Source organism: Pteronotus mesoamericanus, unplaced genomic scaffold (genome assembly GCF_021234165.1).
Source record: "Pteronotus mesoamericanus isolate MK-2021 breed Mesoamerican mustached bat unplaced genomic scaffold, CSHL_Meso_final contig_164, whole genome shotgun sequence".
NCBI lineage: Eukaryota > Metazoa > Chordata > Mammalia > Chiroptera > Mormoopidae > Pteronotus > Pteronotus mesoamericanus.
Genome location: NW_026555065.1, coordinates 16,044,561 through 16,071,729, shown reverse-complemented (window position 1 = coordinate 16,071,729; position 27,169 = coordinate 16,044,561). Strand labels below are relative to the sequence as shown.

Below are 27,169 nucleotides of genomic sequence, written 5' to 3'. Positions count from 1 at the left end.
AAACACTGGCTTTATCCTACAGTTTTAAGGAAATTTAAGGATTCTTTTTGTCCTTAGCATATATGCCATTTATTGTTGAGCTCAAAAGTCACTAGAAATTGTATTTTTCTCAGGTATATAAATAACTTTTTAAGATTCATTTGTTCAAGCATGTTCTCAATTTTAGGAATTGTTTTTATTTTGAATTGTTATTTTTAAATGTGTAAAATATTTCTACAATTCAAAAATCAAATGTACCACTGGTGGGAAATACTGCTCGTGGGGAGGTTATGCATGTTTGGGGGCAGATGGTATATGGGAAATCTCTGTGCTTTCCCCTCAATTTTGCTGTGAACCTAAAACTACCCTAAAAATATTGTCTTAAAACATCATTTTGGAGTTAACTGGGGAAATGTGTACACTGCCTTAACATGTAATGATTACGGAATTATGTTGATTTTTCCAGATATGATAATGGTATTATAGTTTAAGCTTCTATATTTTTAGAGATAAAAACAATACATTTATGGATTAAATAATGCTTGAAATTTTCAAATAATTTGGGGATATATATGAAATTAGATTAGTCACGAGTTGATCATTTTTGGGTAATAAATACATAGGGGGTCATTATACTCCTCTTTCCTCTTATATATTTAAAGTTATCTATACAAAGAGTTTTTACAAAATTTATCCTCCTTCTAGATAATAGAAGGACCTTAGACCTTAAAACCTCCACTTATCCCCTTCTTTACCGCCTTTTAATCCATTAGATATTTTTAGTTTTATGTAATCAACTTTCATTTTCAAAATATGTATCATTTTCTTTACCTTTTAGCCCTTCATACATTTTATTCCTCATGTGGCTATTTAATCTTAATTAAAAATTCAGTTCCTCAGTCACACTTGCTACATTTCAAGTGCTCAATAGCCAGCCCTATGTAGTTTATGGCTACAATACTGGACAGCACAGATAAATAATATTTCCATCATCACAGAAATTTCTACTGAACAGTGCTGGTTTATATTATCTTTAATGAGTGAGAGGTTGATAACATGGTCTTGTCTAAACTATCTTTATTTCATTATCATTCTATAAAGATATTTTCACTGAGTATAAAATTCTACGTTGGCAAGTTTTTTTCTTTTTTAAATTTTTTTAAAATTTTATTCATTTTTAGAGAGAGGGGAAGGGAGGGAGAAAGAGGTAAAGAAACTCGATGAGTGAAAGAAACATCCATTGGATGCCTCTCGTGTGCCCCTAGCCGGGGAGCCTGGCCTGCAACACAGGCATGTGCCCTGACCAGTAATCAAACCAGTGACCTTTTGGTTGACAGGCCAGTGCTCAATTGACTCAGCCACACCAGTCAGGGCAGCAAACTGTTTTGGTTTCATATTGCACATATCATTTCACTATTTTCTGACTTCCACTATTGGTGTTGAGAAGTCATCTGTTAATCTAATTCTTGTTCTTTTGATCGTTTTATCTTCTTTTCTGCAGCAGCTTTTAAGATTTTTTCTCTGTCACTGGCTATTTGAAATTTCATTATGATATATCTAGATGTAGATTTATTTTTATGTTGATTAGGCTATGTTGGAAATCTTGAATCCTGATTTGGTATCTTTCATTGGTTCTGGAAAATATCAGCCATCATCTCTTTAAATGCCCCATTTTCTCCCTCCTCTTCTTCTGAAATTCCAATGAAGACCTTCTTACTCCATGCTCCATATCTCTTACTGTCTTCTACATTTTCAATCTTTTTGTCTCTCAGCTACATCCCAGAAATTTTGTCTAGGTCTATATTCTAGATCAATAATTTTTCTGATGTATCCAATCTGCTGTAAACTACACCGTTAAGTTTTAATTCAGTTACTGTATTTTTTTTAAAGATTTTATTTATTTATTTTTAGAGAGAGGGGAAGGGAGGGAGAAAGAGAGGGGGAGAAACACTGATATGCCAGACATACATTGATAGGTTGCCTTTCGCACACCTCCAACTGGGGACCTGGCCTGCAACCCAGGTGTGTGCCCCGACTGGAATCGAACCAGCAACGTTTCATAGGCTGGCACTCAATCCACTGAGCCACACCAGCCAGGACCAGTCACTGTATTTTTTATTTCCAGCAGTTGCATTTGGGTTTTTTTTCCAAATCTACAGTGCCCCTATTTTTTGTAGTTTCCTAGTTCCTGTCAAGTGTGTCATTTATTTCTGTAAAAACAGTAAGCATGGTTGTTTTACTGTGTATCTTCTAATATATAATACCTATGAAAATATTTTTCACTGTTATTTCTGCTTGTTTTTGCCTATGTTTCCTTGTTTCCTTGTATACTCGGTTATCTTTGTGTGTGGTCAGTGTCTTTGAAAAAATTATTTGTGGGAAGGAGCATTTTCCAGGGAACACTTGCATTTGTTTCTGCCAGGCTCCTAAGGGACACTACCAGTCAGGGAACAATCTAGGAGGGATGACTTAAGGTTCTCGTACCTTGCTAGGCTATGGCCACAACTTTATAAAGAATATTTTTGTTTCCTTTCTCATTTTGTCTCCTGCTCTGCTCAGTGCCAAGGCAACCTGCCTTGAATTCCCTTGATATTTGGCTGGGAGGTAGGCAATGAAAGAGGAGCAGGGGTTAGTTCTGGTTCATCGTTACCTCTCAGGTGTAAACATATGGAGTCTAACCCCTGTAAGGAAATATATCTTTTAAGACCTTACATGTCTATATATTGGGTATTAGTCTGCCTTACCCCACAGAACTGATGATCAGAAATCTAAATTACCTAAATTTCTTGATATCGGCAAACATATTCAGGGCCAAAGTGGCTTCAGTTCTCCAGGTATTCTGCTAGCCTCTCTTGGTTTAGGCTTTCTTCCAGGATTTGACTTACCAGACTCCCTTATCTTCTTAGTTTTTCAAAGCTTGAAAGGTAACATATTTTACCCAGCATTTTCAGTTGTTTTCAAAGAGCACTGGCCTGAATAATCTAGCCCACCATTACCCTGATGCAAGGTACAGTTTGAAGTAGAGCTAACAACACTTTCTGATGTATTACATGCCAGTGTACAAGAAAAAGAGGAGTCAATGATGACATCTAGGTTTTTTTCACAATGTGGTGAAAAGTAGGATTACTTACTGAAATAAAGATTGCAAAGTAAAATAGGGTAGATCAGGTGTTAAGAATTTGGCCACTGACTTGTTAAAAGTTTGAGATGCTTTTAGCTAGGTTAAAAATTTCTTGTAGGTAGAAACAAGACTTTTTCTAGTTTCATTTGTATCCTTAAGTACTCCAGAACAGTGTTGCACACACAGCTGGCATTCAAGTAACCAAGAATTTCTCTATCTCAGCACTACTAACATTTTGGGCCTGATAGTTCTTTGTTGTGGAAGACTGTCCTATGCATTGTAAGATATTTAGCAGCATGGGATGCTTAGCAGCACCCCTGGTCTCTACCCATTAGATGCAGATAACTCTATCCTCTCACCCATTTTATAATATTAAAAAAAAAAAGTCTCTAGATATTGTTGAATGTTCCCTGGGGGACAAAACTACCCCTAATTGAGAACCATTAGTTAAATGTTACCTGAATTAAAGTTAACTTCTATCCACTATGCTATTACCATCATTTCACTCAATCAGACACATTAAAGATATTTAAGAGGTAAAAGTCCATCCAAGCCCAAACTATAGTCCAAACCAATTCAACATTTCTCAAGCTGTGTTTCCCAAAGATCCAGAAGAAAGCAGTACTGAGAAAGACAGTGGGTAAAGAGGTAAGCACAGGTCAGAGGTGGCACAACAGTTTCACCCACACTTAGGCAAGGTTACCTCCAACTGTTATAACAGGACTCTATATATAACATTATTTGTAATCTTTAAAGCATTAAAAAAAAAAACTATTTCCAGTAAAACATCTCTTCAGATATAAAATGGTTAAATTTTAAATCTCAAGCAAGAATTACTTAATACTCTTTTTTATTGCTATTCCACACCCAAATCCTTATTAACATAAACTCAGAAAAAACTACTAAATTCATTTACAAGTCCTGACATGCATGTGTTTTACTTATGTTCTCCTTTTACTCTTTTGACTCTAGCCAAATATAATCAGGCAAAAGTCGTATGAAATCAAAACCTCAAAAATCAGACTCTGTAATATACCTCATTCAAATAAACTTTAAAATCCAAATTCCATTTCAAGAGCTTCTTTTAGGTAGCACCCACAGTGTTGTGATTCCTTTCCTCCATTAGGGTAAACCTTTCATACATAGTCACTCCCAAATGTACTGTAAAAAATACTTTATCCTCTACTGTAAACTTCCCCTGAATCAGTTTTAAAGGCATATAATTTTAAAAATTACAGTAAAATCTCATCCACCCCAAAGATCACTTCCTCACTCTTCAAATTTCACTTATTTCTTCAAATTTCAGTTACCAAAAGATATAATTAAATTGGAACTATGCTGATATATCAAGTCCCTACATCCCACAGGAGCTATGTACTTACCATATAGTCTCTATTTCTCTACCTACATTCAATCTGTGCATACCAATGTCCCTGTCTGACTGTAAAATTAGGACATCATTACAAAGCTATTCTCCATAAAACCTAGAATATGTCTGTAACCTAAGGATAAGAAATATTTATTGATGACTAATATTCACATGTAAGATAAGGTCAAATTCCATATCTAAAGCACATTATTTACTAAACTAAAAAGGAGTAAGAATTTTTCAACTTTAGTGTCCAGAACTTCCATGCATATGCCAAAACCTAACCTTTCTTCTGTACTCCCTGACAACGCTACCACATTCTCCATCCCATAAATCAGAAATCTAGGAGCTATCCTCAACTCCTTCTTTTCCCTCGTGTCTCTACATACAGTTTGTTGGTCATCAAGTCCTTTAGGGTCTACTGCACATCTCTTTTTTTTCTCTTAATTTCTTTTTTTGATAGACAATTCGAGTACTTTTGGAAAGCTCAAAAACCCAAACAATGTATATATTGAAAAGTCTCAGTGAAAGCATTTATACTACTTCCCATCCTCCTTCTAGCCACAATAAGTAACCACCTTCACTAGTTTCATGGGCATCCTTCCAATATTTCCGTAACTACCAAAAGACAGCATTACAACATACTGTTCTGCCCTTACTTTTACTTCACACACCTGGAGATCTTTTTTTCCCATTAGCCCATAGAGAGCTTCCTCAGTTTTTGTGCAGCTGCTTAGTATGCTATTGTGTGCATAAGCCTTATTTTATTATAGATGGATACCGCTGCTACTGTAAACAATGCTACAATTAATAACTTCATAGATGTATCATTTCACTTCATATAAATGTAAGATAAACCCCCTGAAACAGAATTATTGGAACAAAGATAAATACAAACATAGTTTCGACAGATACTGCCAAACTGCCCTCATGTCATTTTTAAATTAGTCAGTCCTTTTCTCACCATTCTCTTTGCACTGCATTCTCCTGCCTGTATTAATGAAGTACCCCTTAAGTGATCTCCCATAGTTCCCCAGCTATTGTCCATCCTGTTGCCAAACTGATCATTATTTTTAATTAAGTTTTAAAAATACACTATAATATCCTAATTTTAGAATGTTAAAAATTACTGGAAAGGCTTAAGGTTCCTCTGATCATCCCTCCTTATATCTACACCCAAAACCCAAACCTGTATCACACTACCTGTGAGTTAGCCACTATTATCAGTTTAGAATTTATCTTACCAGACCATATGTTATGTAATTACTCATTTTTTAATTGTTATATTATTCCATAGTATAAATATACCAATTTACTTTCTCATTGTCCTACTTATGACCAGTTTTGCTTATTTTCCCCATTTTTTACTATTATGCTGCAATGAATATACCTACACATACCTCCTTATGCACATATGGAATTATTTCTTAGTATAGAAGAGGGACAGACTTGTTGGAAATAGCATTTTAAATTAATAGATACTACCAAACTACTCACACCAACTTATACCCCCAAGCTGGCTATATAGTTTATATTCCCAAGAATAATTTATAGTATTTATTATTACCTTACAACATAGCCAATCTTTGTATTACCAAGCTTTTTAAAGTTTTGCCTGTTATGGGTATAAAAAATTATCTTTCTGTTTTAATATGTATCTTTCAAATTACTTATGAGATTGCATATCTTATCAAATGTTTGTTGGCCACTCATGTTTCCTTTCCTGAAACTTCCATCTCATATTCTTTATTTTTCTATGTCACTTTCTTTGTAGGAATGCATTATGTGTATTTCTGGTTTATTATATATGTTGCAAAAATTCCTCTCAGTCTCTTTAAAATTTCTATATTTTGAACATAGTCAAAGTCTTAAACTGTGGTCAAATTTATCAAAATAGGTTTCTAAAACATATAAATTATATATACAATTATAAAACTATATAGTTATAAGTATAAAAACATATGTGTAATCACATAATCCAATCATCCATAGAATACAGCAGGATTTAACTTAAAGTGAAAAATAATTAAGGAGTTGGCCATCTACCATTCTACTTCATAAACATAAGTCCCAGAATAAGCCTGAAATGTGAATCTCCCATTCCTTAAGTAGGTCTCAGTTCTCAAATGTTTCAATGTTTCTTTAGAATGAATTTCACATTATAATGGGTGACAGTTTAATGTTTAAAAAAGATTTTTTTTTTTTTTTTGGTACAACTTTGCCCATAAATGTAGGCCAACTTCTTCTAGGGCACAACTGAGAAAATAGTGCTATATTTCACCACTAGAGGAAAAACTAGCTACACTGGACTTACTGAGAGAGGATATTTTTATTTCCCATGTGGCAACTTCCTACAAGTAATTTTGACTATACATAATTTTCACCTAATTGCAAAATCATTGAATAAGTGATGACTCCATTGCATTTCAGATCATTAAGGATCTGGCCCATGCCACACTGCAGCCTCATGAACTCACCGCTTCCCCTCTTGGATTCTCACGATACTATTCCTTTATATGTTATTCTGCCTGAGAAGTCTTTTCCTTATTCCAGTTTACCTGACCAAATATTCATATTCTTCCTCCAAAATCCAGTTCATACATTACTTCCTGAACAAGCTCCCCTTCACCTTCTCAGCAAAAATCATTTCTCTGCTCTCTTTGTGCTCTGAGCATACTTCCACTAATACATAAATCCCACCATATTATGAACAATTTGTTTACAAGCTCTCCTCTCCCATTAAGCTTCAAGAAGTCAGGCAGGGTTTATCTTAGTCGTATGCATATTCCAATATCTAGCAATCTCTAGCACCCACTCAATAGTTATCTGCTAAATTAAACAAGTTCTCTCTATTCAGCACTATAGTAAACACTAAAAACCTATATACAAAAGAAAATTGTATCATATACATGCACACACACAATACATGCATACAATGTGTATATACACTAACAATGTAAAATACATTTCTTTCTATAGATCACAATAAAAAATAATTTGAAAGCTACTTCCATAGTTGCTATGAGTGCAGAAAAGCTTTAAATTACCAAGCAAAATGATGTAATTAAGGAAGACTTCTTCAATGAAAGGCTTACCCATTTGAAGTGTGCACTGCCTCTCTAGTCTCATCTATAACTCCCTATTATTTTTCTGCTGTAGCCAAACCAAACATGTTGCCACCTCAGGGTCTTGGATGGACATGTTTCCTTTCACTAGAAAGCTCTTCACTTAGATAAATGTATCTTTTACTCCTTCATTCCAGACACCCAAAGAGAGCAGCTTGCCCCAACCACCTAAAAAAGCAGCCATCTCCCACCCTTCTATGCCCTTATCCAGTTTTACTCCTTTTCATTGCACTCATTACCACCTGACAAGTGTTTACAGTGCCCCTCCCCCACCCCATCCCCAAAGTCAGCTCCAAGAAAACAGAGACTTTGTCTTCTGTTTTGTTCATTACTATAACACCAGAGATCAGAACAGTGCCTGGCACAGGGCAAACATTTCTGAACAGGCTTTGACAGACAAGGAAAAGGAAAAGGAAAAGGAAGAACACATGGAGCTATGGAGCTGTGCCTGAACATGGTATATTACAGAGGAACTACTAGCTTGATAAAACTGTTAAGGAGTAAAAAAGTAAGGTTGAAGAAAAATATAGTAAGAAAAGGTTTGAAAACCAGCACGTAGAATTTGGACTTTATCCTGCAGACCACTGGGAGGCATTCAACATTTTGAGCAAATGGTAATCCATTCAAACATTTATTTAGCACAAGTTCAATTCACTCTGGCACAATGCTGAGTGCAGAGGTCAATACCACATATTTTCTCCTCAGACTGCTTAGGTTTAGTATCACTCGGTTTAAAAAAAGTTTTAGGAAAATTATTCTGGCAGACATATGCAGGATGGATTTGGAGGAAGGAGACTCAAGTGTAAAGGTCAAATAATAGGCAATGCAGGATCCCAGGACAAACTGAAAACCAGTAAATAATAGCCTAAAGAACTGTGCTGACTGCTGGATATAAGGAATAAAAGAGAAACATGTATCACAGAAAACTTTAAGACTTAAGCATGATGATGATAAAACTAACAAAGAAAATGGAACAGATTGGAAGTTGGGCAATAATAAATCTAAAAGTGATGGAAATTCCTTGAGCCTCCCATTAGATATATTCAGTAAAACCACTGGGAGATACAAACCTGGAGGATATACATGTCGGAGGCATCAACATGAAAAACATCCACCTGACAGAAAACAAAGAGGTGAAGAAAGGACCAATTACTGAAGGAAATAATGACAGTAGTAAGAGGGTCATGAAACAATGAAAGCAGAAAGTAGTAGTCAGAAAGGGAAAACCAGGATGGCACACAAACATGACGGGCAAGTAAAGAAAGAATGTTAAGAAGCCTAGGTGAAAATCAATATATTCATTCATGCACTGTGTCATGACATTTCGGTCGACAACAGGCAGCATACACAATAGTAGTCTCCTAAAATTATAATGGAGCTGAAATTCCTATCACCTAGTGCTGGTATAGTAGTCCTAATGTCACAAGTTTGTGGCGATGCTGACATAAACAAACCTACCGCACTACCAGTCGTATAAAGGTGTAGCACATACAATCATGTATAGTGCATAATACTTGATAATAGTAATCAACTATGTTACTGGTTTATGTACTTACTACAATATATTTTTTAGCATTATGTTAGAGTGCACTCTTTCTACTTATTAAAAAAAAAAGTTTATGGCGCACACTTTCCCTTTCTACCCGTGCCTCCCTGGCTGAGCTGAAACACAGAAGATGTCTCACCAATGCAGAGGGGAGCAGGCGAGTACAGCGCAAAGCAGGCTGACATGGAGCACAGCAGAACTGTCTGGCCTGAGGGGGCCTGGCCCCCGGGGCATTCTACAGCCATGCTGTTTTCACAGCCGCGCAGTATCACAATTGAGCTGTCTTGCACAGAATAAAGTATCCTTCTTCATCACACGCACACAAAACAGCAAACTGTATTATGCCGCAGCAGCCTCATACATCTCATGTTTACTGTATTTCTTGATTGCATCATTTCTTCTTGTCACTGATTCAATCTCAAGTTGTTTTGTACAGAGGCGTGTACAGGCTTGTAGCCTAGAGGCAATATGCTGTACCTTATAGTGTAGGTGTGTAGTAGGCTAGACCCCCTAGGTTTATGTAAGTGCATTATATGATGTTTGCACAATGATAAAATTGCCCAACGAACATATCCCCTCCATTAAATGGCACATGACTGGTTGAGTAAAATCAGGATGAAGACAGTACCACTGGCAAGAAGGTGTTTCTTAAAGTAATAGTCTAGATATGACATTACATAATTGCGGCAAGTTAGGGAAGAAGTAGTCAAAAAGCTGAGGGTAGCGACTGTAACTTTTTAGGATATTAAAAAAATTTTTGGAAGAGAAACAAGGGAGAAAGATGGAGAGGACAGTAGTGACAGTTAATCAAAGTTGATTTTTTCCCCTCCCCAAATAAGTAAGTCTATACATAGGAGGGTGGACCTACCCCCCCCCCAGCCCCCGCAAAAAAAATGGGATTATCTTCTGGAGGGTGGGCCCCTTGTAGTACAGGCGTCCTCCACTAGGTGAGTGTTCTAGGAACCCATATGCATCAGTGTACCAGATGGCATTGTTATGAGAGTCTGCGTTCAGCTTCAATGAATTTTTTTTGAAGACTGTTTCAATGCATTTTCCCATTTCATGAGCTTATTTACAAGCACAACTGCCCATGCAGAGCTGAGTGCTTAGCTGGTTTTGATCAAAAATCACAAGACCCCCATGCCCCACCCTCCCTATTCACCCAATTTTGCCCCATCAACTCTTCCTTGTTTTGCCTGATAAAAGAAGTCTTCAAAGGGAAACTTTTCCAACGTGGAAGAGGTGAAACAAAAATGGCAGAAGCACTAAATAGCATAAATATCAAAGATGGCAATGTAGGCAAACATGGTTCACCTCTTCGCACAACCACATCAAATTACAACTAAAATAAAGAACAGCCATCACTCAGAACCATCAGGAATCAAGTTGAATAAAGTCTGATAACTACAAAATAGAGCTGAATGGAAGTCTGACAACTACAGAATTAAAGAAACCACATCCATCCAGACTAAGCTGGAAGCTGATGCCATAACTGAGCCTCCATCAACCTGGCTAACACTGTTTGACCCATCATGGAGATACCCAGAGACCCTGCCCCACCCAACTTACAGCCACATCTGATTGGCTGGTCTTGGCTCATGCTGCACACCTTCCTAAGTCCTCTCAAGCAACAGCTGGCTTCAGTGAGCCCCAGGCCCAGCACTAGCAGCAGCCAGCCTAGATTCACAACCTGGCTTCGCCTGGGAATCTCCGAGCCCAGCACATGCAACAGCCACCTCAGATTGCTTTATAACTCAGGCAGAGTACCCTGACAACGCAGGTTGGGGTTGACCTTGCCCTGCATTACCTGGAAAACCCCAGGGCCAGTGCACCCAGTGGAGAGCTATAGACCACATCGGGGCACCACCAACCTGCCCCTGCACAGATGATCCTCCTCAGAGGGCGGGGGGCAGTGGTCAGAGGTCACAGTCAGTCTTTGTAGCTGACTGGCCTGGGTAAATCCCTCCCCTTGATTTGCCAACACCAACTAAGGCTCAACTACAAGAGAAGGGTGTACTCAGCCCACATTAAGGGTGCACCTCAAGCACCCAGCTTGGGTGACACGGGAGGCTGTGCCACTGGACCCTACAGGATACCTACTACATCAGGCCACACTACCAAGACACAGAGTCAAAACAGCTCTACCCAATACATAGAAACAAACACAAGGAGGCTGCCAAAAAGAGGAGACAAAGAACTACGGCCCAAATGAAAGAACAGATCAAAACTCCAGAAAAAAAGCTAAATGAAATGGAGATAAAGCAATCTATCAGATGTAGAATTCAAAACATTCATTATAAAGACATTGAAGGAACTTAGTGAAGACCTCAACAGCATAAAAAAGATCCAGTCAGAAACATAGGATACACTAGTTGAAATAAATAACAACTTTCAGGGAAACAATAGTGGAGTGGATGAAGCTGAGAATCAAATCAATGATTTGGAACCCAAGGAAGCAAAAAAAAACAACCAATTAGAACAAGAAGAAGAAAAAAGGATCCAAAAAAATGAGGATAGTATAAGGAGGCTCTGGGACAGCTTCAAGAGGTCTAACATTCGCATCATAGGGGTGCCAAAAGTAGAAGAGAAAGAGCAAGAATTTAGAACTCTATTTGACAAAATAGTGGAAGAAAACGTCCCTAATTTGGTGAAGGAAATAGATGGGCAAGTCTAGGAAGCACAAAGTCCCAGGTAAGACGAATGCAAAGAGACCTACTCCAACACACATCATAATTAAAATACCAAAGATTAAAGATAAAGAGAATCTTAAAAGCACCAAGAGAAATTAGTTACCTCCAGCAGAGTTCCCATAAGACTGTCAGTTGATTTCCCTTTTTTGAAATATTTTATTTATTTTCCGAGGAAGGTGAATGGAGAAAGAGAAAGGGAGAGAAATATTGATGTGAGAGAGAAACATCAATTGGTTACCTCTCGCACATCCCCACCCGGGGACCTGGCCTGCAACCCAGGCATGTACCCTGACCAGGAACAGAATGGACAACCTATTGGTTCACAGGCCAGTGCTCAATCCACTGAGCCACATACCAGCCAGGGCTGTCAGCTGATTTCTTAAAAGAAACTTTGCAGGCTAGAAGAGACTGGCAAGAAATAGTCAAAGTCATGAAAAGCAGGGACCTAGAGCCAAGATTGCTCTACCCAGCAAAGCTATCTTTTACAATCGAAGGGCAAATAAAGAACATTCCAGACAAAAAAACAACAACAAAAAAAAAAAAACTACAGGAGTTCACCATCACCAAACCATTATTATGTGAAATATTAAAGGAACTTATTTAATAAAAGATCAAAACTATGAACAATAAACTGGCAAGAATGCTTATCTATCAACATTTTAATCTAAAAAAGAAACTAAGCAAACAAGAACAGAGACAGAATCATAGATACGGAGAGCATTTTAATGGTTGCCTGATGGAAGGTAGATGTGTGGAAATTGGTGAAGAGGTGAGGGGATTAAGAAATACAAATAGGTAGTTACAAAAGAGCCATGGGGATGTAAAGTACAGTATAGGAAATGGAGTAGCCAAAGAACTTATAGGAGGCCCATGGACATGAACAATGGTGTGGGGATTTTCTGAGGGAGTGGGAGGTGCTGGGTGGAGTGGGGCAAAGGGGGAAATATCAGAACTGTAATAGCATAATCCATAAAATATAATTTAAAAAATAAGTAAATAAAACGTATCAAAATCAACAAATTCAAAAACTGTTTTGAGCAGTGGATAAAACATCTTGATAGGTATATTGCATCAAATGGGGAATATTAATACTTTGAAGGTGACTGAAGTTTAAACATGTAAGAATTAATATACTTTTTTAAATAAATAAATTCCGGGGTTTTTTTTTGGGGGGGGGGGTTCCTCCTAATACTTGAAGGCAGAGAGGACTAACCATTGCAAATAATGATCAAAATGACCAGAGAGGAAAGGTGTGGCACAGCAAGATTCTTACAAAAGCAAAAGATTCTATTAATACTTCCATTTAGTTTCAAAGTAAGATGGAAAAAATAGAGATTTTCCTAGTGACAATTTTTAAAAATGTCCAAATTTGTACTCTGTCTTCTTTTTCAATTAAGTAGAAGTCAATGACATCCTTTGAGGGAAAGGAAGAAGACATGAGACAACAGAAAAATAAGAGATTTACAAAATAATTCCCAAGAAGTAGCAAGGGCCCATTGGAATTGTTAAGCCTATATGTAGCATGGCCAAAATATTTTCAAAGTTATCCACCTTCCTCCACAAATACCCTGCAATCTATGAGAAAAACAGAGAAAACAGACAGTAACAAGATTTTACCACAGCAGCCTAGTAAAACATGAAAGAGGTGACTCATGTCAAGTTCAGGCTATCATTTAGTACATATAGGGATAAGCTAAGAATGAGAATTGAGGGTTCCTAATAATGGAATAGATAAAGGAACACAGATGGAACAATCATGTGGGCAAAGGTCCGAGTTCTCACAAGCCAGTTAGGATATAAGAGAAATATTTTAGATTATTCACTTACACACCTAATGTTTCACTATGATCTGATTGTGTATCTCCCAAATTTGTTTGTTGAACTCTTAAATACCCATAGTGATGGCACTCTAATACCTTCTAACGTAGGGCCTTTTTAGGAAGTGATTAGGTCATGAAGGCAGACAGCTCATGAATGAGATTAATGCCCCTATGAAAGGAGACCTGAAATAGCTCCCTTACTCCTTCCATTATGAGCCTGTACAACAGAGAAATCTGAAACCTGAAAGAGGATTTTCATCACAACCCAACCATGCTGGTGTTCTGATCTTGGACCTAACAGCTTCCAGAACTGTGAGAGATAAATTTCTGTTGTCTATAAGCCACTCAGTATCTGGTAGTTCAGACTAAAACAGTATTATTCACAATAACTAATATATGGAAGCAACTGAAGTAACTGTTGATCAGTGAATGGATATATACACAATGGAATATTACTCAGCCATAAGAACAAAATCTTGTCATTTGCAACATGGATGGACCTAGAGGGTATTATGCTAAGTGAAATGTCAGCCAGAAAAGGGCAAATGCTATATGATTTCAAATGAAAAAACAAAAGACTCATAGCTATTAAAAACAAATTGATGATTGACATAGGGAAGAGGGTTGAGGGGATGAGTGAAAAAAAATGAAGAACAAAAGGTACAAACTTATAAATAGATAAGTCATGGGGATGTAATGTACAGCATAGGGAATATAGTCAATAGTGTCATAACTGTGTAGGATGGCAGATGGTTATTAGATTTATCATGGTGATCACATCATATAAACGTGTTGAATGTCTTGTATCTGAAACTCATAATATTGTATGTCAACTATATTTTAATTTAAAAATCTACCTATTTAGCTACATGGTAAGTGTTGTAGACACAAAGGAGCCCAGGCATCAGGTTTTTTGCTATTGTTTTATTTTTGTGACATCCTGAGGATCTTTATTGTAGCCAAAATATAACCATCCACCTTATATATAAAGGCAAAATACCACATGATTTTTCCTAAGGGCATACATTCTACTCAAAACAAAAAATGAGAATAAACGGCTAAGTGAACATGAAAAAGGTAAAAGTCATTCTTATTTTCCCCTTTCCCCACTCTAATCAAAATGACTTATGAGTGGATCACTATTTCCCTTTTTTCAAATCTTAGGAAAACATTTAAAGTTACAGCAAAAACAGCATTTACAAGTGAATTTATGTGGAACTGTTGTCAAAGTTCAAAATACCATGAAAAAATCTTGAGAAGACAGTGTATTTCACATAAAAAACTGAATGATCGTGATCATTTCACACCCAAAATGATGAAAATGTGAAAGATTAATCTGGGCCATGTCAGACTTCTTGGTGGAGGTTAATTATATAGATCAGAGATGGACACATGAACACAAAGGCCAGGCCACAGGCTTCTCCCAAAGATCTTATGATTCCTCCATGTTTGGGTATAAACAGGCCATGATCACTCCAGCTCCCACAATAATTAGATTAGGAATTAGCACATGGAAAATGCTAGGATAAATGTCACCAAAGATGTGGCTCAGTAGAGCCAAGTAGCCTAGGAGTGGGCACACAGTCATCATCTGTTCTATACAACTTTGGATAACAGCAGTGAAGGAAATGAAACAGAAACCAAGACTCCAGTATAGAGAGAAGTTCATGTCACCAGCATATAGGCAATAGACAAGTGCCTCACATTGTTTTCTTGGTTCTTGTTATTCTTTAAGACTGTGATAATACAATTACAAATCAAGAATGCAAGGATAAGCACTCCAGTCAACTGTAGAAACAGAAATCTTATCTCTGGAACAAAAAATTCTGTTGGTGTACCAGGGGTGTCCAACCTGCGGCCCATGCAGCTCGGGATGGCTATGAATGCAGCCCAACACAAAATCATAAATTTACTTAAAATATTATGAGATATTTTTGTGATTACACGTCTCAATGTATTTAATGTGTGGCCCAAGACACAACTCTTCTTCCAGTGTGGTCCAGAGATGCCAAAAGGTTGGACGCCCCTGGAAGCCAATGAAATTCCAAATGAAATCCCAAGCAAATAGCCTTCAAGGTGACAAGAAAAATCAAACACAGAATGGACACTGTGTCTAGGATATTAAAATCTGAAAAAAGGGAGGGTAATTTGACATCAAGCAGTGGCAGTAGTCCTGTGAGGTAAAAGGGCACTTAGGCTTATTCCACCGCTTTTCAAACTACTGCAGTCCCAAGTCACAGGCGTAGAGGATGACAGGGCCATTGTCAGGGCAGCCACTCCCTGCACTTAGACAAGTCACAGAGTTGCTATTATTGGTACTCAGTCCAGCATGTGTCATTAATGTGACGAATAAAAAATAAACTCCCTAGCACTAAAAATTAAGACAAAAGCACTTAGTAAACTATCATGGCTCCAGTGAGAGACACCAAGGAGAAAAGGAGATTCAGCCACTCCCCAAAAGAGGCAAAATAGTATCTGTGATATTCCCAGGTAGTAGAATCCACTGATGATATCACAGGATCATAGTACAGAGTACTAATGAGTTCACTACTCTGTAGCAAAAAAGCGTTAAAAGTCCCATCAGCTTGATTCCACTAGTAAATCAAGCCTGTTTTACATCCCAAGGAATACTTTGTATAGATGTTCCCACCATATCCCTAATCATAAAACTGGATACTAAACTGGTGTTTTTCCCATACCCTTCAGTATAACACTGTCTACAAGCAGAATCCTTCAGAACCCAGTGGACTGTACACATAGCACTCTTCTTGAGATGGGACTTCAGGGTCTGGGGCAACCAGTGCCAAGTCTGCAGGAGCAGCGAGCCAGCTGTGGTAATGAATCCTCTTGTTCATGGCAGAGGCATGGTCTCGCTAACCCTCTGAATGACATCATTCGCACTGACAATGTTGGTGGGCTCTGTATAGAAAAAGGCCTTTTGGACTTAGAGCTGATGAATCAAACTGAATATTCATAGGTCCAGATGTATTTCATGGTCTACCTCAGGGATGAGAAAATGCCTAGAATCACTATTTATATTTGCCATTTTTCTCAGACTCTAAGCACTGAAGTCAGTCCACTCTCCTAAGAAGCTCCTGTTCAACATGTGTCACCAATAACTCTATCCTGAGAGGAAGTGACTTAATTCCAATGTCTAGTTCTGTAGCATTATGACTTAGGATAAATACCCACCTCAGTTTCCAGATTTACAGAATAGAAGGGTATTATTAAAGAGAGGTACCATGGTGGCCTCCACTCACCTCCTTTAAAGAATCACTGCTGTAGCAAACCACCATAGTAGAAATGTCTTCTCCAGAAAGAGGGGGAAGGGAGGAGAGAGTAAAGGAGGGTAATAAATAGTGATGGAAGGAGATCTGACTTCGGGTGGTAAACACACAATACAATATGCAGATGATGCATTGCAGAATTGTATACCTAAAACCTGTATAATTTTATTAACCAATGTCACCCTAATAAATTTCAATTAAAAAAATTAACAATTAAAAAAAATCTTATCCCTCACGTGTAATGAAACAGAAAAAAAGCTAACTGGATTAGAGGAACTTCTCTTCTGGAAAAGATTCACCCTATGCAATAGAATAACAGTTATCAGTAGGCTTAGCATTATTTTTTAATCAGGGAAATGGAAGTGAACATTTTCTGCTATTCGTTTTAGTTTTTTAATTTTTAAATTATGGATTATGTAACATGAAAATGTGTTTTAATATTAAAATAGGACTCAAAATTGAATAGTCTACAGGTTCCTTAACTGCAATTCCAAAATCAAAAAATGCTCTGAAACCCAAAATACCTTATTTAGCAGTAAAAACTGTACCTGAACTGACATGAGGCTATTTATCGTCCTATTTACCCTCTTTAGTGTAAACATTCATATATTTTCCTGCAGAAATATTAACATGTTTAAGAGGGACTCTGTTGAAAAGTTATGTAACATTATTACATTGCCTATATTCAAAAAAATTCTTAATTCCAAAACCTATTAGACCCTACAGGTTTTAGTGGGCTATGACCCTGTAATAATTGCTAAATCTACTTACTGGGTTATCAACTATGTCTCAGACACTGTTCTGATCACTTTACATGCAGTAACTCATTTAATCCTCCCAATTACCATGTGCCCTGCAACCCAACATATGTCCTGATCGGGAATCAAACCAGCCACCCTTCACCTTGTGGGATGACGCCCAACTCAATGAGCCATACCTGTCAGGGCTATATATACTGATTTGAAGAATATTTTCTTGAAAGAGTTGAAATCTGTCTCTTCTAGCTTCTACATATTGATCCTAGTTTGCTGGTCAGATCAAACCTTATCTGTGTGACAGAACTCCAAATATTTATAGACAGCTATCATTTCTTGGATAAGTTTCTCTTCCTTGGGGCCAAACATCATGGTTTTTCAACTTTTCCTCCTTTTCATTTCCCCCATGATCAATGTCCTCTGGTTTTTTAAACTTGAGTGTCCACCACCTGGGGAACTTGAAAAAACCACAGTGGCCCACATTCTTTCCTACTTAAGCTTGGGCCTGTGTAGATTTTTTTAACTAGCTCACCAGGTGATTCTGGTATCATGTTTGAGAACTGATACAAGGTCCCACTTATGATAGTATGCTACCTAAATTATACCCAAGTATAATACAACCAGCACAAAGTAAACTGGAGTTAACACCATGTTCTTTATATATGATGCCCTACCAACTTGAAGATACTTTCTTTAAAATACTGTACTAATGTTCTGGCTGGTGTGGCTCAGTGGATTGAGCACTGACAGGCAAACCAAAGGGTTGCCAGTTCAATTCCCAGTCAGGGCACATGCCTGGGTTGCAGGCCAGGTCCCCAGTCGGCGGTGCCCGGGGTGGGGCGGGGCAGAGGCAAACCACACATTGATATTTCTCTCCCTCTCTCCCTCCTTTCCCCTCTCAAAAAATAAAATCTTTGGATAAGGCATTGGCCTCCTAAAATATACTAATGTTGATTCCACAATCAGTTAAAGTAATTGAGTCTTTTCCATTCTCTATTTGTACACCAGCACCTTGGGCCCGAACTGCTAACCTTTACAATTATTCCCATTAAAAGGTATGAGAACTACAGCTAAGAGTTAGATTTCTCTAAGTATGTATCAAAGGCTCTGAATACGGATTTACTTTCAGGGGAAAAATCACTTTATGTTAAGCCTCTGCACTTATATCATGGGCATACTTAGTTCAAATGAAGGCATACTGGCCCACCAAAGACTGAACTGGCGGCTGATTACATCAAAGCATCTTCTGTCCAGAGTACTACTGTCAACACTGTGAGGATACACAAGCCCTAATAGTAACAGATTTTATAGATTTACCTTCTAGAAAGCATGATGGAACAAACATCTTCAGAAAACTTAAGCATAATGCTAATTTTAGCTATAGATACATTAGTGTTATAAAAATATACAATTACTAGTTGGAAAGCTGTAGAGCCAAAGAAATGATACTCATTAGAAAACTAAGTTTCCCTCAACTCTGTTTTGTTTGGTTTGTTTTTTAATGTTTGCGGAGAGAGAGAAGCAATGGAATCCATCCGTGAGTTCATCCCTGCTCAGGCTACTTGCAAACGGACATGGCACCACTAAAATTGCATGCTCAAAATGAAGTGATTCAGAATCTCATGTAATAATTTCTGGATTCCTTATAATCTATTTGTTTTACCTGTTACTATTTCTAACTCAAGAGATACTCGAGGGCATACATCTCAGAGATGAGGAGGGTACGGGCAAACCAGGATCCAATCTGATACTTATTTTCATTTGAACAGCAAACATCAAAAATATACCTGGCACTTTCTAACAATTACATGAAGAATGACCAGATGCTTCCTGTTGATGGAACAGAAGAGAACTACAGACTGACAGAATCAGACTAGAGTTCACAAAAACTGGAAATGAGTTTAGCTTCATTTCAAAATCATTAAATCAAAATATGGCCTTAAATTTTCACATATTTAGTGTTTAATTGCCCCCCAACATTGAAAACCCAAATTGACTCAGCGATAGAGAACACAAACATTGTAACAGAACTCTTAAGTAACTGTTAACTTGAAGGGTAAATATATGCATTACAAAAGTATTGTTTCAAAGCTTTCACTGCAAGGTTCCTTTTAAATCTAGAGCTCCTACAGTGCTTTGAAAAGTGTCCTATCTTCAAAAACTACATTTACATACAAGGTTTCACAAATACATTTAATATGGAACTCATGTTTTATTTGTGTAGTTCATTAAAAATAATTTGTGGAATTAAAAATAGTTTAATTACTTAAAATCTCCTTAAATGTTCCTAAATCTCCAGGACCATATGCAGATTATGCAATCTTTGTTCATGATGTTCTTCATGCATCTAAATCCGAAATTGAAAAACGTTAAAGACTAAGAATAAAGTATAGAAATCAGCTTTTTTATCCCTATTTTATAAATGTGTCTGGTGTAATATCCTTATTTGACTTTTAGGGAGAAAACAGGTTAGAAATGACAGTTCTCAGTTTAAAAAAAGGGGAGGGGGGGAGCAACACAAGTATACAATGGATTGTTCCAGAGGTTATATGGTGAGACAACATAACAAACTGAATACAGAAGGTTTAAGAATCTAGCTATCTCCCAACCAAAACGTTTCAAAAGACTTGTAGAAATGCAAAACAATGTCACTCTGCCCAACGTCTGTCTCACTTATGTTAAATGTAATGAATTTATTTTTGTTATATTAAATACTTAAAGAGGAAAATTAAGAAAAATAGCTAGCTATCTTTACTTTCCTTAAATTCAAAGACTGAGCCTGGAAGTAGAAGTGTCAAGGCTGATGGTTATATGTCACCGAGAAATTTAAATTAAGCCCTGTGCGTCTCTATGTGAGATAAAGTAATCTGCAAATAGAATTTTTGACCAGCAACTTGTACATAATAAATTACAGTACATCTTTAATTCAGATATGGCAAATTATAAGGATCCTTTACTGACTACATTAAGTCTTTTGCAGATCAAAACTGTACTTCCCAAGTAACTTGCCTGAATCCAGAAAGCAAATCAGTGTCCAAAGAGAGCACTTAAAATATTTCCACATTACCAAGGCCCCTTCAGAAGCACTGTGGTCTCTGCCTCTCCTTTGAGCAGATGTCTGCTTGCCACAGTCCAATCACGTTTAAAGCAAGAGTACGTGTACTGCAAACAAGCTTAAAGTGGGAAAACACACAAAGCGGGCCTACATCATTCCTTTGGTTTCAGTTTTCACGTTGCATCCCTGAGGGGAGGCATGCCAATTCAATGTGATAAGAGAGCTTCAACGAAACACACTTAAAGACCCACGATTAACAGTGGCCAGGCAGAAATGAACTGGCAAAATTCTCAACTTCTTTCCCGAAGCCAAGCACCCGCAGGTCCCGGTGGCCAAGTCCCAAACGCAGGTCTCAGCATCCAGACTGGCAGGCTTCGTCCCCACAGGACTCCAGTCCCCGAGGCCGAGAGTCGCCGCGGCAACCTCGCCGGGGACGGGACCGGCTCTCCGGTTAACCCTGTCTGGACTGTCCGCTCCCGCCGCGGCCCGAGCGCCCCCCACCCTCGGGGACTCCGCGGCACAGCGCACCCGGGGCCAGTCGTCCCCGCCGCCCTTTTCTCGCTCCAGCGAGCTCGGCGGAGCCGTCACGCCACCCAGACAAAGAGATCCGCAGCTCCTGAGGCGGCGGGCGGCAAGGCCGGGCCGCGCCTGCCTCTCTCCCCCTCCCGCCTCCCGACGCCCGCAAAGGCCCCACCGCCCCGGCCCGACACCATCCCCACCCCGGGGCCGCCGTTCGGGACAGGCTCGGCAAGTATCGGCGGGAAGGCCGCGGCGCTCCGGGGCCGAGGAGGGGGCGGCTGTCGCCACCATGTCTGCCCGCCCCTCCCAGAAGCGGGGTGCTCAGTGGACAATGCGCGTCGGCGGCGCGGGCGGCGAGGGCGCCCAGGCCGACCCCGCCGACCCCGCCGACCCCCGCGGAATAAGCGGGGCCAGGAGCCCCGGAAACCCGGCGCCTTAATGCAATAAACAGGAAATCGCGGGGATGATCTGGGTTCCGGGGGAAGTGGAATTATTTTTTACCAGCGAAGAGATCAACTTCCACATCCGGTGGTAACAGGGCCCTACACAGACCCGCACTGACCTGGAAAAGCTTCGGGAGCGGCGACGGGGGAGCAGCAGGAGGTGGTGTGGGGACCCGAGGCGCTTCGTACCCGGCCGGGCTGACGCGGCCCCGCTACACACAAAGCGCTTCAGCTGCACAGGGCGCTATTTTCTGAAAATGCCGCGTCTGGTCGGCGCCCAAAATCCCCACCGAAAAGTCCCCCGTGCTGCGCGCGGAGGGACACATGGTGTGCGAGTGAGTCAAAGCTCCCAGCATCCCTCCCGGACCCGGCCCTCGGCAACCCCGCGCCTGAGCCTTTCCGCCCCGGACCTAGTTAGCAGATCCCACTCCCACCCACCGCCCGACCCCATCCGGAGGGAAGAAAGGGACGAGAGGGTCTGATTTTTGAATTTAATGGAGGGGAAGGAAATAGGCCATTTCTACAGCTTTAGCTACACAAAGACAGCGGCGGAATGATCCGCTTTCGGCGACCGCAAGTCCCGGCTCGCCCGGCGCCTGCGCGGCACAGGGGTGGGAGCTGCGGCCGGCCATGTGCGCTGGGTAGCAGTCCGGGCGGCCGCTGAGCTTTCCCGCCTCTTCCTTCGGCGGCAAGGGGTTGGGAAACTAAAATTCCCGTGCTAACGTTCCTGTCTCTGGCATCAACGCTGAGAAACAGGGAATCCGGGGTCCGAGATTAAGCTGAGGCACCTAGCGGAGTGCTCGGAGATGGAAGGGCAGTCAGGATTTAACTTAAAAGTGTCCCTAGATTCAGCTCAGCAGGCTGGGACAGGAGTCGCTGTTGAGATAGGTGGGGAAGAACGAGGGATGGTCAGGTTTATGGCGACGTATATATTCCTGTAGCTTTTTAAACATTTCCATGCTGTCTAATATTTCGTAGATCCTAGTAACTGCGCTCTGAATTCCCTTGGACTACTGACACGGGGTAGAGATGTGCTTTTCGTGGCTGAAATTTCAAGGTTTTTGTTGTGTTGTTTTTAGTAACAAAGTAATAGTTTACTTGGATATGGTGATTTGCAAAGTTAAGCATTATGAATTTTGTTTACATGGGCTGATTTGTTTAAAAAAAAAAAAAAACAGCACACTGATACGTTTTTTATAGAGGAGCCTGGGAATGACTTTCCCACCCAGCTTTCAACTTTTGGCATCCGATATCTAGGAATTGAGAACATCTGAGACAAATCCGGGAGGGCTGACTGGTTTAATTAAATCCGTATTGCCCACCGAGTTTTGTGGCCTCGAATAAATAATCTTTTTCTCCACTTACGTTTTGTAATACTGATAAAACTTCTTAAAGTATTGTGCTTAAAATAAAAGTAGAGTGAATGACATAGAGCCATAGTCTCTTTTTTTTTTTTAATCTAATATTTGCATTGTTTCAGTTGATAAAAAATTGTTTAATTTTTGGTCAGATGCTCTTCTTCAACATTGAGTTTATTTTAATTTATTCAACTAATGATTTGTTTAGAATCCTGGCCCTCAATCTTATGCTGTAAAATGTAGACAAGTAAGTAGACATCATCAGTATAATGAGGGAAACTGTCGCATACTGTGAAGTCTCATGCAAAAACAATCTTTTACATTGGGAGGAAGGGATGGAAGGGGACTGGAGAAGCAATTAACTTTAATAAAGGAATTTGGGAAGGGCCTTACAGGCAGAGGAAGCAGTAAGTGCAAAGGTTAAGAGGCAAACTCAGGAGAGGCCGTTGGGTGATGAAAATAATGCTTTTTCAGGAGTGCCTGAGATATTCCTGAAGAGGTCTAGTGAAGGCTAGGAATGCCATGTGTAGGAATTGGCTTTTGAGAGGAATTCAAGCAGCAGTTGGAAGATTTTAAATGGAAGCATAAGATTAGACTTGCGTTTTACACAGATGACTATTGCACAAAAATCAGAGGCATGGAAAACAGTATGAAGAAAACAGCCGGTGAGAGAGTTAATGACTTGGACTGAGAATAGTGGCAAGTAGGCCAGAAGAATAAAACCAAAGAGGTTGAGGGCTTGGTGATTTGGTTGACTGGATAAGGGAATGGCTGAGAGGGAGATGTCAAAGAGACTCAAATTTGTTGGTGGGGCATCTGGGAGCATGGTAATGTCTTCATTGAGATTAGAGACAAAGGACAAGAAATAGATGTTAGGGAAAGAAGTTCCATTATGAACTTGTAGAAATTGAAGTGATTGTGAACCAACCAAGTAGATATGTCTAGTAGATAATTAGACATTTACTCGTTTAAGTTGTTTTAAGAGCACTCATCTGTAAGTGGCACTATGCTACACACTGGGATAGATTAAACAGCACCAAGACGAACAAAGGTTCCTACTACTTCTAGTGGGGGAAGCAGACTATAAATAAGTTTTACAAAAAAGGAGGAAAGATAATATCCCATAATATGTCCCAAGAAGAAAATTGAAAGAGAGTACTTGGATAAAGCTTTGCTTGGGGAGAGAGCGGGCAAAATTTTGGTTGGTCAGAGGTGGCCTCGCTGAGAAGGTGCTCTCTGCTAAGATCTGAAAGGGAGTAAGTTAAGGACAGTATTCGAGACCAAAGGGAATAGTAGGACAAAATCTTGAAGTGAGAGTTTGTTGTGTTTAGCAAGGAAACCAATGCAGCTGAAGTCTAGAGAGCAAAGAAAGGAATGGCAGAAGATGAAGTCTGCATTCTTGGTAAGTTGAAGTGCTCTAGAAGCCCTCGAAGGGTTTTAAGGAATAGAGAGTAACAGTAAATATAAAGTGGATGGGTTGGAGATACAGTTTATTGTTAATCAAACATGAGTGAGGGAAAGGGTGGGATGAAGAATGATTCCAATGGTTGGGACATGGTTGTCTAATACAAATATAACACAAACCACTTATATAATTTTATAGTAGCCATACTAGAAAAGTAAAAAGGAACAGTTGAAATTACTTTTAATGACTTATTTATCTCAATTTATCCAAAATAGTATCATTTCATATGTGATCAGTATTAAAAATTATTAAATATTTCTAAATATTTTACATTCTTTTTCTTAGTACTAAGTATTTGAAATGTTATGTATTTTACCTGACAACATGTCTCAATACTTGATTTCCTAAGATGTACAGTTAAAAAGTAGATTCACATACCTAGATCATTCCGAACATGCTTAAAAGTTTTGCAGTAACTGAATTATGTATCAGATTTTTAATATAATTTTAAAATAATGATAGGATTAAAATTTCCTAAATTAGGCACATTTCAAGTGCTCAGTAGTCACATGTGGCTAGTTGGCTCCTACATTGGACTGCGGAGTCTAGTGGAATAGAGAGTTGTGGTAAATCAGACTAAGAGTTCTGTGGAACCTGCCTGAAATCCTTGGATGCTATGTTAAAGGATTGGGATCTTACCCTAAAGACAAAGAGAACAGTGGAGAGTTTTATAACTAGGGAGTGACAGTGTTGTGCTCAAGGCTAGAAAAAGCCACTAGATAGCTAGCTGGTGACTCAGGACCAAGAGCAGCGCTTCAGTTGAGTCGCCACATTTCAGGCTCTGACCTTAGCCCTTTAGATTCAGAAGTCTGATTTTAGTCAGTGCTCTATAACAGTCCCACCAAAGTATGGTCAACAGGTTTATGCCAGTCTGCAAACCTCCTGTTATTCATCCCTGACAAGGCATTTACAGAAGTTGAGAGTAAGAATTTAGAAACTTTTATAGGAAGTTCACACATTCTTTTGTGTGCGGATTTAATAAAAATTTTGGTCTTGTGTATATCTTTGTTTTCTTTTTTATTTCCCTTTTCCAGCAATTTATTTTTATATTTCAAGGTTTGGGGAATATAATGAACTTTCACCCCAGATATTTTTTTTTATCCTTACCTGAGGACTTTTTTTTTTCATTGCTTTCAGAGAAAGAAAGGGAGAATAAGAAACATCAATCTGAGAGAGAAGAAACGTCAGTCAGTTGCCTCCCCCTACACACCCAGACTGGGGATCTTATGCACCCTGAATGGGGACTGAACCCACAACCTAGGTATGTGTCCTGGCCGGCAATCAAACCTGCACCCTTTCAGCTGAGACCCCATGCTCCAACCAACTGAACTACACTGGGGACGGCCACCCTAAATGATTTTTGAAGCACTGCTCTAGAGGTACACAAGATAAAGGGAATCAGAAGGACCAAGTTCCCAGAACAATTACCTAAATCCAAATGCCATCTTTTACTTTATAATGAGGCTATAATGGCTAGGAGGGGAATGGACATCTGTCTAGTTTCTCCTATATAGAAATGGAAAGCTACATGGAAATAACCAAATATATAATAGCTACCATCTATTAAAAACTTTCTATGTGATATCCACTGTGTAAAACCTGTTACATATATTGTCATTTAATCCTCAAAACAACTCTGTAAAATAGGTATTAAGAGCTCCCTTTTTCCAATGAGGAAACTGAGACTAAAGTAGGTCATTGAACTGCCTAAAGTTACCAAGCTGGTAAACAGTAGAAGATTTCTATATAGGTCTCATTTCAAAGCTATTGTACCTATTCACTTTTTTGCCATTCCCAATATCTAGAAAACCTCCTGGCACAATTCTACATTGTTTTAATGAGAATACATGAAGTTGGCTACAAGCGTCCTTTGTTTTATTGCACTTCATGGACATTGCGTGTTTCACAAATTGAAGGCACGACCCTCCACCAGCAAAAAGATTACAATGGGCTTTTTTGCAATGATCTAGACCCAACCCCACAATCTCCAAGGTATGCCTTTACATTTCTCCCAAAGGATTCCTTGGTGAATTTGGCACCAGAGTAAGGGAAGTTGGTAGTATTCTAACAGCATCAAGCAAATGCATTCATTTCTACAGTAGAAATAGATCTGCTTTGGTCCTATCTAGAATTTGTAGACACACAAATTAATAAAAAGAAGAAAAAATCAATATGAAATGGGCAAGAGACTTGAAGAGACCTCACAAAAGAGGGTGTCTTAAGTGGCCAATAAACATGTAAAGGTGCTAAACTTTTTTAAACATTAGGGAAATACAAATTAAAACCACAATAAGATACTGCTGCACACTCACAAAAATGGCTGAAATGGAAAACAGAAAATGCCAAGTGCTGATCAAGAGTTGGAATAATTGAAAGTATGTTGCTGGTGGGAATGCGTATTGGTGTCCCCACTTTGGGAAATTCAAAGTTCAAGAAACAAGCAAAACCAAACTAGATTTAAGAATATATAGGTAGTAAAAACTATAAAGAAAAGAAAGGAAATGGTTAGCTTTGGGGTGGGGGAGTAATGCTTGGGAGGATACAAGGGGGCTTTTGGGGTGTGCCAGTGTTTTGTGACCTGAGGGGGTTCCGTGAGTGTTCACTTTGTCATTCATTAAGCTGTAGGTTTGGGGGTGG

General features: G+C 39.1%; 1 protein-coding gene and 1 pseudogene across 3 annotated transcripts in view; both read right to left on the bottom strand.

Moving 5' to 3' along the window:
* GABPB1 (GA binding protein transcription factor subunit beta 1) overlaps positions 1-21,942 on the bottom strand; it is a 61,407-nt gene extending 39,465 nt beyond the window's left edge. Inside the window, exon 1 of one of the 3 annotated variants that reach the window (XM_054565439.1) lies at positions 21,829-21,942. Coding sequence is in view for 1 of the 3 variants with exons in the window: in XM_054565438.1 (XP_054421413.1) it covers positions 21,768-21,791 (24 nt within the window). In the remaining 2 variants the exon portion in view is untranslated. Of the gene's footprint in view, positions 1-20,898; positions 21,193-21,767; positions 21,809-21,828 lie in introns of those variants that run through there. The other 2 variants (XM_054565438.1, XM_054565441.1) reach the window with 2 other exon arrangements.
* On the bottom strand, positions 1,605-16,637 carry LOC129064420 (neutral amino acid transporter 9-like; annotated as a pseudogene).
* Positions 21,943-27,169: the final 5,227 nt, after the last annotated feature.